The sequence below is a fragment of the Hesperophylax consimilis genome, chromosome 11 (genome assembly GCF_061612785.1).
Source record: "Hesperophylax consimilis isolate HC1 chromosome 11, BYU_Hcon_1.0, whole genome shotgun sequence".
NCBI classification, from domain to species: Eukaryota; Metazoa; Arthropoda; class Insecta; order Trichoptera; family Limnephilidae; genus Hesperophylax; species Hesperophylax consimilis.
In genome coordinates, this window is record NC_142846.1 from 448,471 (window position 1) to 466,552 (window position 18,082).

General features: G+C 38.0%; 1 protein-coding gene across 1 annotated transcript in view; it reads right to left on the reverse strand.

Moving 5' to 3' along the window:
• The window catches only part of LOC149419601 (endoribonuclease Dcr-2-like), a 94,322-nt gene that overhangs the window by 34,674 nt on the left and 41,566 nt on the right, over positions 1-18,082 (reverse strand). The window contains 7 exon segments of the mRNA XM_089637506.1: positions 6-144; positions 747-1,016; positions 1,484-1,755; positions 6,170-6,290; positions 6,838-6,947; positions 13,142-13,317; positions 14,276-14,372. Of these exon segments, the coding sequence (XP_089493632.1) occupies positions 6-144; positions 747-1,016; positions 1,484-1,755; positions 6,170-6,290; positions 6,838-6,947; positions 13,142-13,317; positions 14,276-14,372 (1,185 nt within the window).

Genomic DNA, 18,082 nt, shown 5'->3' on the forward strand with positions numbered 1-18,082 from the left:
GGTACCTGAAGCAGGGGCTGGTCAGCGGGCCCCAGGACGCTGAGCTTGTACTTGGTCTTGTAGTAGGCTGCAAAGGACTCTATGGAGGGGTCGCAGAACGGGGAGTAGGGTGTCATGTACTCACACACGTTCACCACTATGTACCTGCAGTGCACAGTGGTGCAGAATATCAGTCATTAGTCACAGTTTAAGATTATCACCCCACACGGGTGTTTAGTGAGAGTTTAAATGTTGTAATAAACAGGGTATAACAGCAAGTGTCCTGCAGATTTTAACCAGCGATTCCCGAGCAAATAAAAAAGTAGCTGTCATTTTGCTGTTCAATGATATTTTGTTTTCAATTAATATATATATCCCACATTGCGGATCTAATTATACGCGCTCTGTCTCATTTGTTACCGTGCTGCACGAACGAGACAGAGTGCGTATCACATGACCAGCTAGGCTGTATCCAACTACCCAAATATGCTTGTTAATCTCTGATTAAAGTCTTTTAGATATGTGTTATTACACTCTGTATAGGTATAAAATATTAATAAAAAAAACAATGACTGAAACCAATGTTTAGGATGTCAAATAAATCACTTTTCATATAAAATAACCGTGTCAAAGCTCCATAATTGTGTCAAAGACAGATACAGAGACCAAAAAAGCTCATATTTATGTGGGCTCCAGTTTTCCCAGTTTCGACCCAAGTAATTCAGATTCATAAGTAGATTTAGCATGGAATAGCTCAGTTTCCATACCGGGTTTGTTGGCCACTTCTATACCAGGGTTCCACCACACTGGCCCCGTAGTAGTGGGCGTCTGTTCTGGTGGCTCTGCGGGTGTCCACCTCGGGCTCTGCGCAGGGCTCCACGCTGGTGTGTCCGCACACGGCGTCCCAGTCCACAGCCAGCGAGGGGCCGTAGCCCTGCGAGGCCGCCACCAGGTAGCTGTTGGGGCCCACGCCCCCGTCCCAGCACATGAAGGACTTGACCATGCCCAGCACGTCGGAGAACAGCAGACAGTGGAATCTACAGCCAAATATTAGTGATAAGCTTCTCTATAAGTCTGCGGGATCAAGGAGTGAGATAGGAATTGGAGGTGAACTGTACAAATTATTCAGTCTATTCCAAGCTTAATTGCGGGTAAATTATTACAGCCACCCTTACCAGCGTTAATCTGTGAGAAATAGTTAGGATGCAGGCGAATTCCCCAATTAATGTTTTTTTACTGCCTGTATCTGTGTTGGGAACCATTAATTGGGTAACCAACGTGGGTGTATCCAGGAGTGGCGGTATGAGTTCATGAATTAGTATGAATTAATCCTTCCCACTGAGGTGCAAGGCGATGGGTTGTGAGACTCCTGCTGGAGTGGTAAAAAGATCTCCTTCAACCAATGCAATCTTAGAACTTGGTATAGGTGTGTCGGTATATTGCAAAACATTACTGATGGAGCACAAACTGGAAACAATGATTTAAACAGAAAATAAACACTAACGCTTTGATATCATTGAGCTGGTCCATACTCAGGGTGATGGTCTTCTGGTTGACCATCAGCCGCACCTTATTCTCCCCAGAGCTGAGGTAGAGACGGAAGGGCGGCAGCTCGGGCAGCGGGCTCTGCGTCAGCACGAGCAGGCCGGCGTCTTGCTCCAATAGGGCGTACAGTGTCTCCGCCGTGGAGTCCTCGCGCACCGGTTGAATGCTGATGCCGTGCAGGTAGTATGTGCTCTTTCCCGTACCAGCCGCACCATCCAGACAGGCCGGCAGCTGACCAAGAGGTTCATTGACCAATATTAATTACTGTGTCTTTTTGTACACAAAACACCGACAGTATTCTTGTGCACGTCATCGACAATCTGATAGATGCGTATTCGGGTTTTAAGAAGATTTCCGAGTAAAACCAGTACATTGTACAAACGACCATATATAAAAATCAACATGGCTTTTTCAGAAAACACGTTTCTATAATACACCATCAGAAATTCAGCAGGAATTCAAACACTTTTTTCCTTCTATAAAATAATGTGTTCTATAATTAAACAATGTAATATGAAATTATGTATTACTCTTTTCAATGTTGTTCTGGAGCACGTCGCGAGGAAGACAATGATTGCTACCGACTCAAACATTTGCTACAAAAGCAATCAAATAGTTGGATATGCAGACGACCTTAACATTGTCGGAAGATCCTTAAAGGCTGTAAGAGAGGTGTTTGACCCTTTGGAGACTGCAGCAAGAGAGGTGGGCGCGCAAATCAATGAGAACCAAACTAAAATCATGATGCAAACCAGAACCCCACACCGCAGAATAAAAGATAAAGTGAATTTTAAAAACTCCTATAACTTTGAAGTGGTCGAAGAGTTTGCCTACCTGGGCTCCATCATAACGCAGGACAACGAAGACCCAGTAGAAGTAAGAAAGCTCATCACAGCCGCTAACAACACTTACTTCGCGTTGCTGCCAGTGTTCAAATCCCGAAACGTCCATAGGAAAACCAAAATAACCCTGTATAAAACAATTATTAGAACGGTCTTGGCCTATGGATGTGAGGCGGGAACACTGACAGCAAAGTCTGAGGAACGGCTGGACACCTTCGAAAGAAAGGTACTTCGAAGAATCTTAGGAGCGGTGCGAGAGGGAGAGGCATGGAGAATCCGCCACAATAAGGAGCTATATGACATCTACCAAGCTCCCAGACTCTCTACTCATTTACGGCTCCAAAGACTAAGATGGGCCGGACATGTTCACCGAATGCCAAGCACACGTGTACCAAAGAAGGTTCTAACAGGACACCCGGGAGGCAAACGAAAGGCGGGCAGACCTAGGCTGAGATGGGAGGACGATGTCAGGAAAGATGCCAGAGGACTACTCCATGTTGCAGATTGGAAGACGACGGCCGAGGACAGAGGGCGGTGGAGGCTCATGTTAAAGGAGGCCAAGGCTCCAAATGGGCTGTAGCGCCATTGAAGAAGAAGAAGAAGAATATGAAATTATAATATGAACTAAATTTGTCAATTTGACTGGCCTAAAAAAGGATCCGTTGGCTAGTCAAAGTTTCCGCATATGCTTTATTGTATAATTTAATGTGAAATATATTATTATTATTATATTAATAGGCTTGGAATGGAATGTGTGAACAACCAACTGTTCCAAGCTGGAAAAATGTAACCCAATATACTTCACCAAAAGCATTAACCCTCTAATATTCCTGTACAAAATCAACGACGTAGAACTAAAAATATGTAGTGAAGTAAGGGACTTAAGTATAATAATGGATCACATATAAATTTCATCTGTGACAGGGCCTACAAAATTCTAGGATTCATCATAAGAGTGACAAAACCATTCAGATCACCTCATGTAACAAAAATACTCTTTCGTTCGCTCAATATTAGAAATCGGATCAGTAATATGGAATCCCAAAGGTTCTTAAACACTTAGGACGGGTTGTTTCAGAGAATTTGAACAATTCTTCAATTTTCAAGTTCTATGAAAGTTCTTTTCAGGTTCTGTCAACTGGCCTATAATGATTTAATAACACAACTTGAATAGGACATTAACAGAACTCGCAAATTAACGTTGAAATTTGATGAATTGTTCAAATTCTATTAAACAACCCATCCTTAGACTTTAAATCCTTCCGACCACCACAACATTTAAAATACTCATTAGCTTTCCACAAACTATCAACATAGACGAGATATATCCAACCAAAATTTTTTATTCAAAATCATCCAGAACGCTGTTGACAACGACTACCTTCTGGACAATGTTAATTTCCACTGTCTAGTTGGAAACACACAGTCAAACAAACTATTCCACATCCACAGCATTCAAAAACTAACTACACACAACATTCATTTTTCAGAAGGACATGAACAAAATGCAATACTATATTTTCAGACGCTGATATTTTCCATTTGTCCTTAGTTCTTAGTACTAAATGCATATTGGAGAAGGAACCCTCTCCCCCGGCTGCGTGTAAGATATCCAAGTTATTTTCTTATTTTCGTTAACTTGTTTTTATGTTTTCACTTTGTTTTCCTTTTTATTTATGTTTTTTTCTGTATGTAACATGAATTTTATGTGGAAACTTGACTGGTTCATGCAAACATGTAAAATGTAATTATTTATATAAAATATGGTTCCATGATAACTCAACAGTGACAATTCAACACACTTTTATAAAGTGATATAAAGTCATTAGAAACAATGAAATATATATTTTTTTTAACCTAACCTACTTAACCCAGTTAATAAAGTTTTTGTTTCATCACTTTCCATGACTTTATATAACTTTTTAAAGATGTGATGATTTATCCGGTCACCATGAAATATATATATATATAACTGTTTGTTTCCCCAATAAACTAAAATAAAAGCCGAATACTCAGATGCGAGTTCACTCGAGATGCAAGCAGTACTCACTGAGGAGGACATTACATCTGAAGACAATCCCTTGCACTCCCGAGGAGGACATTACATCTGAAGACAATCCCTTGCACTCCCGAGGAGGACATTACGTCTGAAGACAATCCCTTGCACTCCCGAGGAGGACATTACATCTGAAGACAATCCCTTGCACTCCTGAGGAGGACATTACATCTGAAGACAATCCCTTGCACTCCTGAGGAGGGCGTTACATCTGAAGACAATCCCTTGCATTCCTGAGGAGGACATTACATCTGAAGACAATCCCTTGCATTCCTGAGGAGGACATTACATCTGAAGACAATCCCTTGCACTCCCGAGGAGGACATTACATCTGAAGACAATCCCTTGCACTCCCGAGGAGGACATTACATCTGAAGACAATCCCTTGCACTCCCGAGGAGGACATTACGTCTGAAGAAAATCCCTTGCACTCCCGAGGAGGACATTACATCTGAAGACAATCCCTTGCACTCCTGAGGAGGACATTACATCTGAAGACAATCCCTTGCACTCCTGAGGAGGACATTACATCTGAAGACAATCCCTTGCACTCCCGAGGAGGACATTACGTCTGAAGAAAATCCCTTGCACTCCCGAGGAGGACATTACATCTGAAGACAATCCCTTGCACTCCTGAGGAGGACATTACATCTGAAGACAATCCCTTGCACTCCTGAGGAGGACATTACATCTGAAGACAATCCCTTGCACTCCTGAGGAGGGCGTTACATCTGAAGACAATCCCTTGCATTCCTGAGGAGGACATTACATCTGAAGACAATCCCTTGCACTCCTGAGGAGGGCGTTACATCTGAAGACAATCCCTTGCACTCCTGAGGAGGGCGTTACATCTGAAGACAATCCCTTGCATTCCTGAGGAGGACATTACATCTGAAGACAATCCCTTGCACTCCCGAGGAGGACATTACATCTGAAGACAATCCCTTGCACTCCCGAGGAGGACATTACGTCTGAAGACAATCCCTTGCACTCCCGAGGAGGACATTACATCTGAAGACAATCCCTTGCACTCCTGAGGAGGACATTACATCTGAAGACAATCCCTTGCACTCCTGAGGAGGACATTACATCTGAAGACAATCCCTTGCACTCCTGAGGAGGGCGTTACATCTGAAGACAATCCCTTGCATTCCTGAGGAGGACATTACATCTGAAGACAATCCCTTGCACTCCTGAGGAGGGCGTTACATCTGAAGACAATCCCTTGCATTCCTGAGGAGGACATTACATCTGAAGACAATCCCTTGCACTCCCGAGGAGGACATTACATCTGAAGACAATCCCTTGCACTCCCGAGGAGGACATTACGTCTGAAGACAATCCCTTGCACTCCCGAGGAGGACATTACATCTGAAGACAATCCCTTGCACTCCTGAGGAGGACATTACATCTGAAGACAATCCCTTGCACTCCTGAGGAGGACATTACATCTGAAGACAATCCCTTGCACTCCTGAGGAGGGCGTTACATCTGAAGACAATCCCTTGCATTCCTGAGGAGGACATTACATCTGAAGACAATCCCTTGCACTCCTGAGGAGGTACGTCATTCTCAGACTTCTAATTTTTGGGATACATAAAAACAGTGGAACAGCGCATCCGCAGAATGCTGCTTGCTCATTAAATAATAATAATAAGATCACCTTTTAAACATATTGTGAAATCAGATAGGAGCGCATCAGCAGAATGCTGCCTGCTCATTAAATAATAATATGTAATAAGATTACCTTTTTATTATATATTCTCTTATTTCTCTTAGTTCCCAGCGTGCGGTCGACATCTTCGGGCTGCGGCTTCCAGTGAGAGAAGAACATGGCCTCAATCTTGGGGTCCAACAACTCGGTGACCCTGGAGCGGACCAACCTTTCTATAGTTTTATGTAAATACATATTCAGAACAACACATATCATCCAGGTACAGAAGTGCTTTTCTCTAGTGTTTCTCACCTCAACTCCCTTGAGGTGATTTTTCACGGAAACACAGAATAGTATTTTGCAAGTGCTTTAAGTTGTTGTTAAAATAAGTTACGTACTGAAGATGTCACGTTTTTATATTCCTATGAAATTATAAAAATACAAGACTCGTTATATTCATAACTAATCGAACAAAAAATCTAGAAGTGCGTAAAAGGATAGCGATTCAAAGAATATGTATATGAACGGTCCACTAGATCTAGTTCAGCAAAACCAAGCGCATTGTCTCAGTAACATATCTTCATTCTACTAAGCATTTCTCAAGCAATCCTCAAGTCCTTTTTAATCTTCGGTTGAACTACCGTAAAGAGCATCTGTCCAGGTATGTACATAGTTGATATAAACAAGGAGGGTTGTTGATTGGATTGGTGGCCAGCGATAGTTTGAAGGCTAAAGGCGACCAAGAGTCTCGGGGAGCGTACCTGTCCCGGGGCAGCAGCTTGTCAGTGAGCTCCCCCGCCTTGTGCAGCAGCTCGCACGCCTTCAGCGCCGCCGCTTTCTTGGCGTTCTTCAGCCCCAGCAAAGCCACTCCCTGTAACCAAACACATTTACTTTCAAACTTCGCGGCCTCAATTATAATATTGATTTATTTATTCGTGCCTTGAAGACTTTCACACGAAAGAATATAGTATTTGTTGACTTATTTATTATCATTATTTACTTATTTCTCTTTGTGAAAATGCTCCTTAATTTAAATTTAATTTTTTCCACTTTTTATATAATCGATCAGTTGCACCCTCTGTTTATCTGATAAGGATATTGTGGCGACCGCGTGTATGCGGATATTGTGGCGATCTCCGCGTGCCTGAGGGAGACAGCATGAATGGCAACACTTGTCTTGGATTTCAACGGAACAATGACCTTGCAGAATAAACAAACGGGCACGACTCACAATTACTACATTATGAGATGGAAGTTCATGGTAGAAAAAGTTGTGGAAGCCCGAGGAATATGTGGCAAAAGTGAATCAAATAATTGGTAAAATGAGGTGTATCGATGCACTAAGAGATGTGTGAAAGCAGAATGTATGTCGTGGAAGTGAATAGTAGAAGAAGTTGAAGTCTCCCGAGGAAGACATGGCACGATAAAGTCAATCAAATACCTACAAAATGTACTCAATTATAGAAAATATTATTATTTCCACCTTGAACCACAACCGGTTTACTAGAATGCACAACCTTTACTCTAAACCAAGGCTGCCCAACCTTTTTAACAGTTGGGCCAAATTGACGATTTAAAAATCACTGTCGGGCCACTGAATACTTACAGTTCCTATTTCCATGGGGGGGGGGGGTTGTTAGAGAATTTCTATAAAACATAATTCCCCACAAAAAAAATTCAAATTGAGTGCTCCCCACAAAATATTTGAAATCCATGGGGGGGGGTTGTTACGGTGAGAAAAATTCCGCACACCCAAAAACATCTACGTGATTCCCCACAACAATTTTTCGAATTCCATGGAGGGGGGGGGGTGGCTACGATTCCATTTCGGACGCAAAAAATATTATATCAAAAACCGGTGTATTTTTGTTTAAAAAGTAAGTTCAAGAGGTTAGATATTTTCGTGACACTTTTTCAAATTGGCGGGTTTTTTGAAAATGGTTCACGTGGGCCACTTATAATTCGTTCGCGGGCCTCAATGTGGCCCGCGGGCCTGGGGTTGGGCAGCCTTGCTCTAAACCATCAATAATCAAGGTTGCCTGTGGCGGCCGGCGTTTGTTTGGTACAATTTTTTTTTAATACAAATCAATAGTTTCATTCAGAGATTTATGAAATTTTGCACACTTGACCATCAAAACAAGAGGAAAATCACTGTCTAAGTCTGATTTTTAAAAACTCTGTCCGAGCAACGCCGGGGAATACAGCCAGTAATATTAAAAAAATTCAACCTCCACATGTTTGGACTCAAAAACAGTCGACCGATGTCGGTAAAATTTTAAAACTTTTTTAATATTTCGGGGTGGAGAGGAATGAAGTAAGTTGGAACGGGAAACACGCTACGCGCGCTGGCCAACTCATTTCGAAGTCAGAGCAGCGATAAAATCCACTAGATGGTACCCATGAGTAAAGTTTGAACATGGAACGCTTAATAATGGGCGTCTTTCAAATTATGTTTATTAAGTTGAATGTGCATGTTTTAAGTAAATTTCGATAGAAACATTACCTATTACAGAAGGAGCTCATGATTTTATGATTCTTATCAGATTTCTATCAAACTTGTTTGATAAATTATTCGATACCATCAACTACACTTATGAATCGTAACCGACGTGTTCTTCATTGACAGATGTCAAAACAATACAGTTTTTAATCACAAATCATTTTCATAACATCTGATCATATATTATATATAATTATATCTGAAAATATTGGCAAGATAAATAAAATATCGGTCATTTTCTTTATTTATTATTATTGTTTACAAAAAGTTACATAAAATAAATAATTAGGTAATGTAAAAAGCATAAGATTCAACTTTTTTTATTTAAAGGCCATAATTTAATATTATATCAGTTAGGCATACTAAAAATAATTTAATATAAAAAACGAAAATAATGATTCAATCAACTAGCATTTCGTCGAAATAAAAACGACACGATTCCTAATTGACGTTCTTTACATACTATTGCGTCTAAGATATATGAAGGATCACGAACAATCATAGACCTTGTGACTCTAGGATCGATAAGAATGCAATCCATATAAAAATTGGTTAATTTAATAAGCATTTTTTCTTTCCAGAACTTGTCATCTCCAAGTATACATTCAACTTTTAGAGGGAAGTGTGAGCCAGTCCAAACGGCAAGAGAGCAATTATTTTTATTACTAACGTGTAATTGGCCCTGTACCTGGAAATACCAATCGTGATTTTGGATAACGCGATCCTTTTTGTTGTCTAATTTCCAAAATGTTATTTTTTTTCAATCTCGTCTTTAACAGACATACCCTTTGCAGAAGATGGGCATTTAATTTCGACGATACACTTATTACCGGACAAACCATCAGGTGTAGCTCCAATGTTCAGGGTCTATAAATAAGCCACTCTGTTCAATAGTTATGGACTCTTGTTCACATAACTGCCGCATTGCGATTGGCTCATTTATTTTCCCATATTCAATTGATTCAACATTTTGCAAAGAATGTCCATTTAGTAAAGTTTTTAATGGACCACAATTAATCATTCTTCTCTTACAAATCTCACCAAACCACGACGCTGTCAAAAGATTTTGACGCCTTTCTAACCGTTCATCACTCTCAGACTGTAGAATTCCCTTTTTTTTTCAATTTCCAATTTCCCTTTCAATTCGCCTACGTTCTGGGGAAGAACATTGCAAATCTTTTAAAAACTGCTTTTTTGCAGCATCAAAAGATATGGTATCCATATCCGGCTTTGACATGCATCACCATATTCGGAATCTAGTTTTAATGAATTTTGTGTTTAATTCATTTTTTTTTTGTTTTGTACTTATAATTTTGGTTAATAAGTCTTCTATGTTTATTTGCTTCAAAACTTTTCAAGAGTTTTCGCGGGCTGCTATCAAAAACCGTTTTATGGAGAACATAGTGTGGCCGTTTTGTATTAAACGCAACAACAGATGCTGCGCACTTCCCAGTATAAGACTGTTTAGTTGAAAAAATAATTCTTTTCCCACCTACCATTTTGGCGACAACGCTGTTATATGATTCCGCAATATTGCTATCAACATTATATATTAAGCTGCGGGAATTTTAAATAAGTTGCACAATTTTAAATCTTGAATGTAGTTTTTCTCATCTACGTGCTTACAGTAAGTCGTCACAGGTAGAGTGGTCGCCAAACACATGTTTAATGCTATTTAGAATATCTTTATTTAAATTCCCGACTTTCGTATCCATCAAACAATTTTCTGAAATCCTATACTTAATAGCAGATGTGATTGATCTACGCAAGCGGAGTAATCTTTCACTAATAATTTTGCATAAGCGTGTAGGGTACTGGGTATCTAATGAAAGTAAATTGATTTTAGTTATATAATTACGTAGAAGGTGATTCCGACATTCGATTTTCTCTACGGTTATATTTGAATAGGGTCGAGCTTCTAATATTTTCTTATATGTACTACAATCGCCATCTGCTTAGTAGCAGATACTAGTGAAGGGGCACTCTATAACATTATGTGCCGCTGGTTGTCAGACGGCTGGCCAAGTGTCGCGTAAAACGGGATTTATAGTAAAAAAGTCAACTTTGGCTAGAAATGATACATAGTAACATAACGACTAACCTTTAGTGTGATCTCTTTTCTCATGTGCCTACACATTTAAGTATTTATTTTTTGTAAAATGAAACATGCTCTCGCTTTGAAGCCATCTCAGACACTGGTTTATATAATGCGGTGATACAAGTAACAATATCTTATTATTGAAAAACTGTTTTTATTTATTTAAGCATTGTTTTAATGCTTTTTAAAATAATTTTATTCTCTAATCGTTTACACAACGTTGACGTGGTGATAATGTATATATTTAAAATTCTCCTGTATTTAGAATTAGAGGATATATTCGAATTTTAAGCTATTTATAGAAGTTCTGGAAATATTTTTTTACGCAATTGTTTTAAACATTTTAATACGTTTTGTTTTCTCATTGTTTAGAAGAATAAATTATTTGTTCAAAACATAATATTATTTTCTAATAAACAAAATTGAAATTTCCAGAAAAGATCCCCTTAAGGATTTTGGACTGCCGATGCCAACTAACATAACAAACTCGGATTTTACCAGTGCCGAATACACAAGAGAAACATCCTTTGATCAATCAAAACAGTTACAAGTTGTAGCTCAAAATGAACATCCACCAAAAAAGGAATACAATGCGTTATTATTACCCTCCCCGAGATCTGGAATAAACAAGAAAAAATAAAATAAAAAAATATTAAAATTAACACGTTGACTGCCAACTACAAGATAACTCGTAGATTGCGTTCTTTGCTAGGACGCCGACTACGAGATAACTCGTAGTGTGTTTACTTGTCATATTCGCTAAAATACCATAGAATCCGTAGTGCTAATATGGATAGATGGCTTCTGGGAAGAGAACGAAAAATCAATGCTGGCTTACAGAACAGAAAATTTATTAATAAATAAACAGAAAATATAATTATAAAAACTTAAGAGTTTTTTTTAATATAATATGATTAAATGAAATTGGCTTTTTAGAACGGAATTCTGAAAATTGCCGTGGCAGTCAACGTGTTAACATCGATTGAGGAATCAAGGAAAAACATTTTTCTTTGATTCTGTAGGACAGAGGTTCCCAAACTTTTTTGCTCCGTAGACCACTTGCCAAATTTTTTTTTTCCGTAGACCCACCGCCTACCGAATATTGAATTTTTCTAAAACTATTAACGTCCCATGTGATAATCATTTAATTTTTTAGTAAACATATTCCCTTCCCTTGCCTGCCCAACAACCGGGTGGCGGTATAGTTGTTCTGTTTTTACATTGTGCAGACAGGGGCACCCTTTTGAGGTATTACACCAAAATGAAAATAAAGCAGGATAAGCAACGGGAATTTCTTTCTGTAGCTAGCCCTACAGAACTGCCCCTTAAGTTCTTTGTCAGTGCTTATTCTGGTCAATTCTTCTTGTCACATGACATCCGATTCTTCAATGCCGCATTTCCATAGTCAAAATGTCCTCTAACTTAGTTTTGAAGTCTGTGTGGAGTGCATTTAAATGTTGAACGTCATTATTTCCCTGGACGTTTTTCAAAAACAAGTTGGGGAACTAGGAAAATTCGCGGCTTCCAATGTGCAATGTTTCGCTTGAATATATTAATTCTGACGAGAAAAGGAACGTAGACTCTATTTATATACCTCAATTAACAATTTTACGAAATATAAAAATATCAAATAACTAATTTCTCAGTCTATTATATTTGTGTTAGGTCTATTGTGTCATTTAAGGAACTCCTAAATGTTGACTTGAGGTAAATGGGGGTTCTTTTTTCAATGCATTGTATATTACAGTAATTGAGAATATTTTTTACCCTATTTCACAGGGTTAAAAACCGAAGGAAGAAAAAAAAAAGGTTTTTAACCCTGTGAGCACATGTAAAGAATAATTATTTCCTAGAGAAGCAGTATGCTTTTTAAAATAACACGAATATTGAAGTAACTAATAGTGTCGTCTATTGGTCGCTGCCCAAAACTTCACGTTTACCTACATTTTTATCATTCAGTTAGAGATTTTATGACAGTTGGATGTTAGAGGAAAGCATTGCCACAAAAAACCTCATTTCTCTTCAACTATTAAGGTAAGAATCTAATTTTCTATTCAAATAAGTTTTCTTTTGTGTTTATTTTGTGAATTATATGGAAATAGGTAAATTAATTAATATCTCATAGATTTGCCATTTGATTGGTTGAGTGAAATATTTAATCCTACAGAAACCTCGAAACGGTGGACAGTATTACCGTTACATTACAGTATTATGTGCCGAAAGAAAAACTTTTGGCAAAGACGGAACCTTTGTCAGTAAGAGCAACCCACGCACTTGGATTGTGTCTTTCAGAACTGCAAAACTGTTTCCACGACTTCCATAAACAATAATTTCCATATATAAGTCGAAGCTTTAACATTGTTTTTAACTTGACCAACTAACACGTAAAGTGGAAACAATGATCTAAAAATAGACCTTCCCAACCACTTGAGCAGTACAACATGTAGAAATTAATAATCAACCATACCTTGATGGGCTTCTTGATGGGGCAGAAGGGGGGCAGCAGCACCGACACCTGGAACAACTGGTCCTCCTCCAGCTTGGTCTGGAACCACTCGGGCTGGAGGCAGGTGAACTTGTCCTGCGGCAGGGAGCTGCAGTAGCGGTGCACCAAGCTCATGGCCGTTTCCAGCGTCACCGAGGCTAAACATACAGCACCACTTCTTAGTACTCTCAATAGTTACACTATTACCATCTTAGGACATCCCCTTGTCATCTTGGGGATGCTGTGAGTGTGGTCTACTTAATAAGAGAAAAGAGGGTGGCTGGTATGGAACCATTTATTGGATAACCAACACTTATGTCACCCCAAGTGGCAAGCTACGTTTGGAGACTTGCAGGGCTGCCTGGCTGAAACAGACTTTTGACCTCTTCAGCAGGACTATCTTGACCCATTGCCTTGCACCGCACTGCGAGAATGGAATACCCTTCCCGCGGTTAGTGTGTTAAGATCGCTACTCAGTTTAAAACTAATTGAGTTAAATGAATATATTGTTTTGAGCAAGAAGACAAATGAATTGTCTTCGATGGTGGTCGATGTTTTCATATTCGTATTTGTTGATTTGCGCTCTTAATCATTAACAGATGTTCTCATGGTAAGCAGTTAGGTTATACCTTTCCTACCATTCCCCGTTTGTATACTACATTCACTTCAACCCAATTCCATCAAACATCACTGTAGTTAAATTCTGGGGGTTAACGCTAGAAGTGCCTATGTCAGTTTTGGAATTTGATTTGGGTACCAGAAAGTACTCTAAAACATGCTTTTTGAATAGAATGTACATAATAATTGTTTACAGTTCATTCACACAAAGGTGTATAAATTCTTATGCAGTTTCGGGTGTAAAAGGACTACACCCAAGACAACTCGGAATACTCCCGAACATACTCGGAAGCGAGACTTAAGGTACCCGGTACACGAGGTGGTGAGATCACGCGATGTTAGTACTGCGCAGTGTTTTGAGTAGTTGAGGTTGTGTGTTTTGTTTACATTTATAAGGCAGTATTAACCAATTACGATGAATACATCATGGCTGAGTGGAGTATGTTAGGTTAGTACAACAACATTCAACAAATAACTTCAGTTATGAGCAATATTTACCGTTTCCACAGACGTACGGGGGACACAGTTTCCTGAACTTCTCATTGAGCTCAGCGGTGGAGGGAAAGGTTCGTCCATCCACATCGTGCACCAGAACCTGCGCAAATATGATACTTTTAATATTACTGATCACTGAAGATTCCTGTAGCAGGATGAAGCCGGGCCGGAATCCACATGTTTCCAAACCAATGTTAGCTTTGCAATAAAACACTGTTTTTGAAAGGTGATAAAATACGCTTTCAAATTTTACTATTACAAACTTTATTATCACTTCATTTTTGGTTTCATAGAGGTGTAAATTTAAATTTTTCTGTGGTTAATTTCTAACTTTTTATCTTTCTAACACTGTTTAAATCATATTTCTCTGAAACCATATGAACTGTATTGAACGTCCAAATAGAACAACATTAACCTGCCCTACAGATAGGAAACTAATGTTTGAAAACCTGCCCTGCCGGTTAACGGGACATTTTATCAATCCGGCCCAAAGAGCAGTTTATTTATTTATTGGACAATTTGTATAGCGCCGCTTTTGTGAGATATCACCTCAGGGGCGCTTTACAGTTGATGCAGGTATTACAAAGATATAAATATTACAAAAATAAACTGAATTTAAGTTAAGTAAAATGAAGTACAGAAACAGGTGACACGAAGATAGAAGATGGAGACTCTGCAGCAAGAATCCCAGGTGGTGAGGAAACTGGTCCAGCTGCTGCAGCGAAAGAGTCCACCGCGTCCAACAACAGTGCCAGCACGAGGTTCGTCATTCGTCCAGGTGTAGGTCTGCTGCTAATAAAGCGCTGACACCTCAGATAGATAAGAGACCCTGGCAGCACTGTTGTGACGTTCGGCGAGTCCATCATTCATCTCCATGTAATCCTGTTCCTGGTGATTGTTGAAGTGGTGCATTCTGCCCGCAATAAAAAGCGACGGGATAATAAATTACCCTGGGCTTAGCAAAACACTTGCCTTCAGAGTTTCCGAGAATTCGGTTGAAAACATCTGGGGTGCATTTACCGATTGACGTTCGTTTTGAATATTTTTGAGCAAAATTTCAGAATATTCACTTTTAAAACACTGCAATCAAATCACATAATATAAAGTTCTAATAACTGGTTGTTAAGTTTATTTTTATTAAAGTTAAAATGTTATTTGATTAATTTTAAAAATAAGGGAAAGTATAATTTAAGGGATTTTGCCTCATTTCCCTTGAAAATACAAAAAAAAACACAAAGCGGTTGGAGGACGCGTTGGGACGCGTCCTGCTGCCACGAAGGGAGCTACAGTAATCAGTACAGTACAGTACAGTACAGTACTACAGTAATAATGAGTTGTCTCGCCTTAACTCAAGCAACCATCTTAACCATCGCTAAACAACCTCTGATTGGCTGAGCAAAAGGGGCCAGCTCCTGCGGCCAACAGCCATCCAAGAGATTTGAAAAATATCAGAATTTGCAAGCTTTTTCTGTAATAATAGAAGACAATGTTAACTAAATAATTTTATGCAAAGATACTTACATGTTAATTAAATAAACTCGCATAGAAATAAAATATGTCACACGTAAGATAATTATGTACTTAGCGAAACTCTCAAAATGTTAATATTTTTTTTTTTGGTCAGCTGTTTAGTTAGTGATGGGGCGGATCATCTTCGAAATTCGAAACACGAAAATTGGTTTTATTTTGGAACATTGTGTAATAATATTTATTTCTAAAGAAATTAACAACCTTATGTTTTTATAACAACTTTTCAAGTAAATACAATACCGTGTTTGAGTTTAAGCAAAGCTATCTAATTTCATTATTATTTTTTTGGTAAACTAATGTACAAGATTATTTATGCATAGCACAAAGGGTAACAATTATTTTACAAGCAATAATTATTAGCCTGAAACACTCATCCACATTGAAAAATCTCCTGATAAAAGATACATGACGCCAACGGGACTTGAACCCGTGTCCTTTCGATTTCCGGTCGACAGCTCTGACCACTGAGCTATGGCGGCTTATCTCTTATCCGCGAAATAATTCAATATATACTAGTGTTTCATTCAACAATTACTGCTTGTTACATTTTTTCACCTGAAAACAACCAACTTTATTTTATATGAGAAAGGCATTGTAAGTGCTAACTCTCTCACTAGATGGCGTCGAGACAAATTGTCTACATTTTTTTGTGAAGATACTAGAACTTGTCAAATATTAATTATTATTTTTTTGGTAAACTAATGTTTAAGACAAGATTTTTTATGCATAGCACAAAGGGTAACAATTATTTTACAAGCAATAATTATTGCTTGTAAAATAATTATCTAATTTCAGTTAAATATTATGGGTATGTACCCATTACATGCATATCTGAAATTTTCTTCACAAAAGCAGTTCTAATTTTGAATATGACACTTAAATTCAAAGCAAATTTGAGTTCATGGATCATGAATAATATTACTCTGGAGTATTTCACATTTCACCCATTTATCATTTGCTATACTTTTGTGTTCTAAATTTGTAATCTTCTCGGTAATATTATATTGGTGTACAACTGTTTTGTGAAGACTATGAAAGTTACATTTATTTGACATACACCATTTTGATATGTAAATTATGTATAGTATATTCGTCTTATACCATGTGGCCGGGAGGTGGTTTTATATTATTATGGTAGAAGTAAAAAAAAAACATAAATAACTATTTTCGAAATTTCATTGTTTTATCGGACAATGTTTTTTTCATGGAAGTTTTTAATCCATACAAACAATTAAAATTTTTAATCTGGTAACTAACACATCTCTCAAGGTTAGTTCACTTTGCCCCCGGACACTTTACACGTTTACCTACTATCTTACCTATATGTCTGCATTATTACATTATTTTAATTGATTAAGTAAATAATTTAAAAAAAACCACTTTTAAATTCTTTTTTTAAAAATTTAATGTAAATCTAAAATTAAAGCATTTGGTAAATTTAAAATAGATCGGAAACATTCGGAAATTTCATGAGAAATTCGGTCGAAGTGAAGACTTTTTTGAAAACATATTTAAAATACAGAAGGGTTAAATACGTTTTAAAGTTTCGTGTAAAGTGGTAAGTAATTACCACTTTACACGAAACTTTAAAACGTATTTAACCCTTCTGTATTTTAAATATGTTTTCAAAAAAGTCTTCACTTCGACCGAATTTCTCATGAAATTTCCGAATGTTTCCGAATTGTGTAAACTGTAAAGTTTACACAATTTGTTCCAAATTTTAATATCTTTAAATTGCAAATGTTAATTTGTAATACCAAAATTTTAATATTTTTTATTGCAAATGTTGATTTGTAACACCAAAATCTGAAAGAGCTTTCATGTGCTTTCAAAAATTTTTTTTTTTTGAAACAATTTTAAAAAATTAAAAAATTTATTTGAAATTTAATGTGGGAATATTTGATGACATGATGTTATTTTGTTGAGGCCCGAGGGGTAAAAAGACAATAAACAGCTGAGGGTAAACCCATAACCATCGATGTTATTTTGTCGAGGCCCGAGGGGTAAAAAGACAATAAACAGCTGAAGGTAAACCCATAACCATCGATGTTATTTTGTCGAGGCCCGAGGGGTAAAAAGACAATAAACAGCTGAGGGTAAACCCATAACCATCGATGTTATTTTGTCGAGGCCCGAGGGGTAAAAAGACAATAAACAGCTGAGGGTAAACTCATAGCCATCGATGTTATTTTGTCGAGGCCCGAGGGGTAAAAAGACAATAAACAGCTGAGGGTAAACCCATAGCCATCGATGTTATTTTGTCGAGGCCCGAGGAAGAAA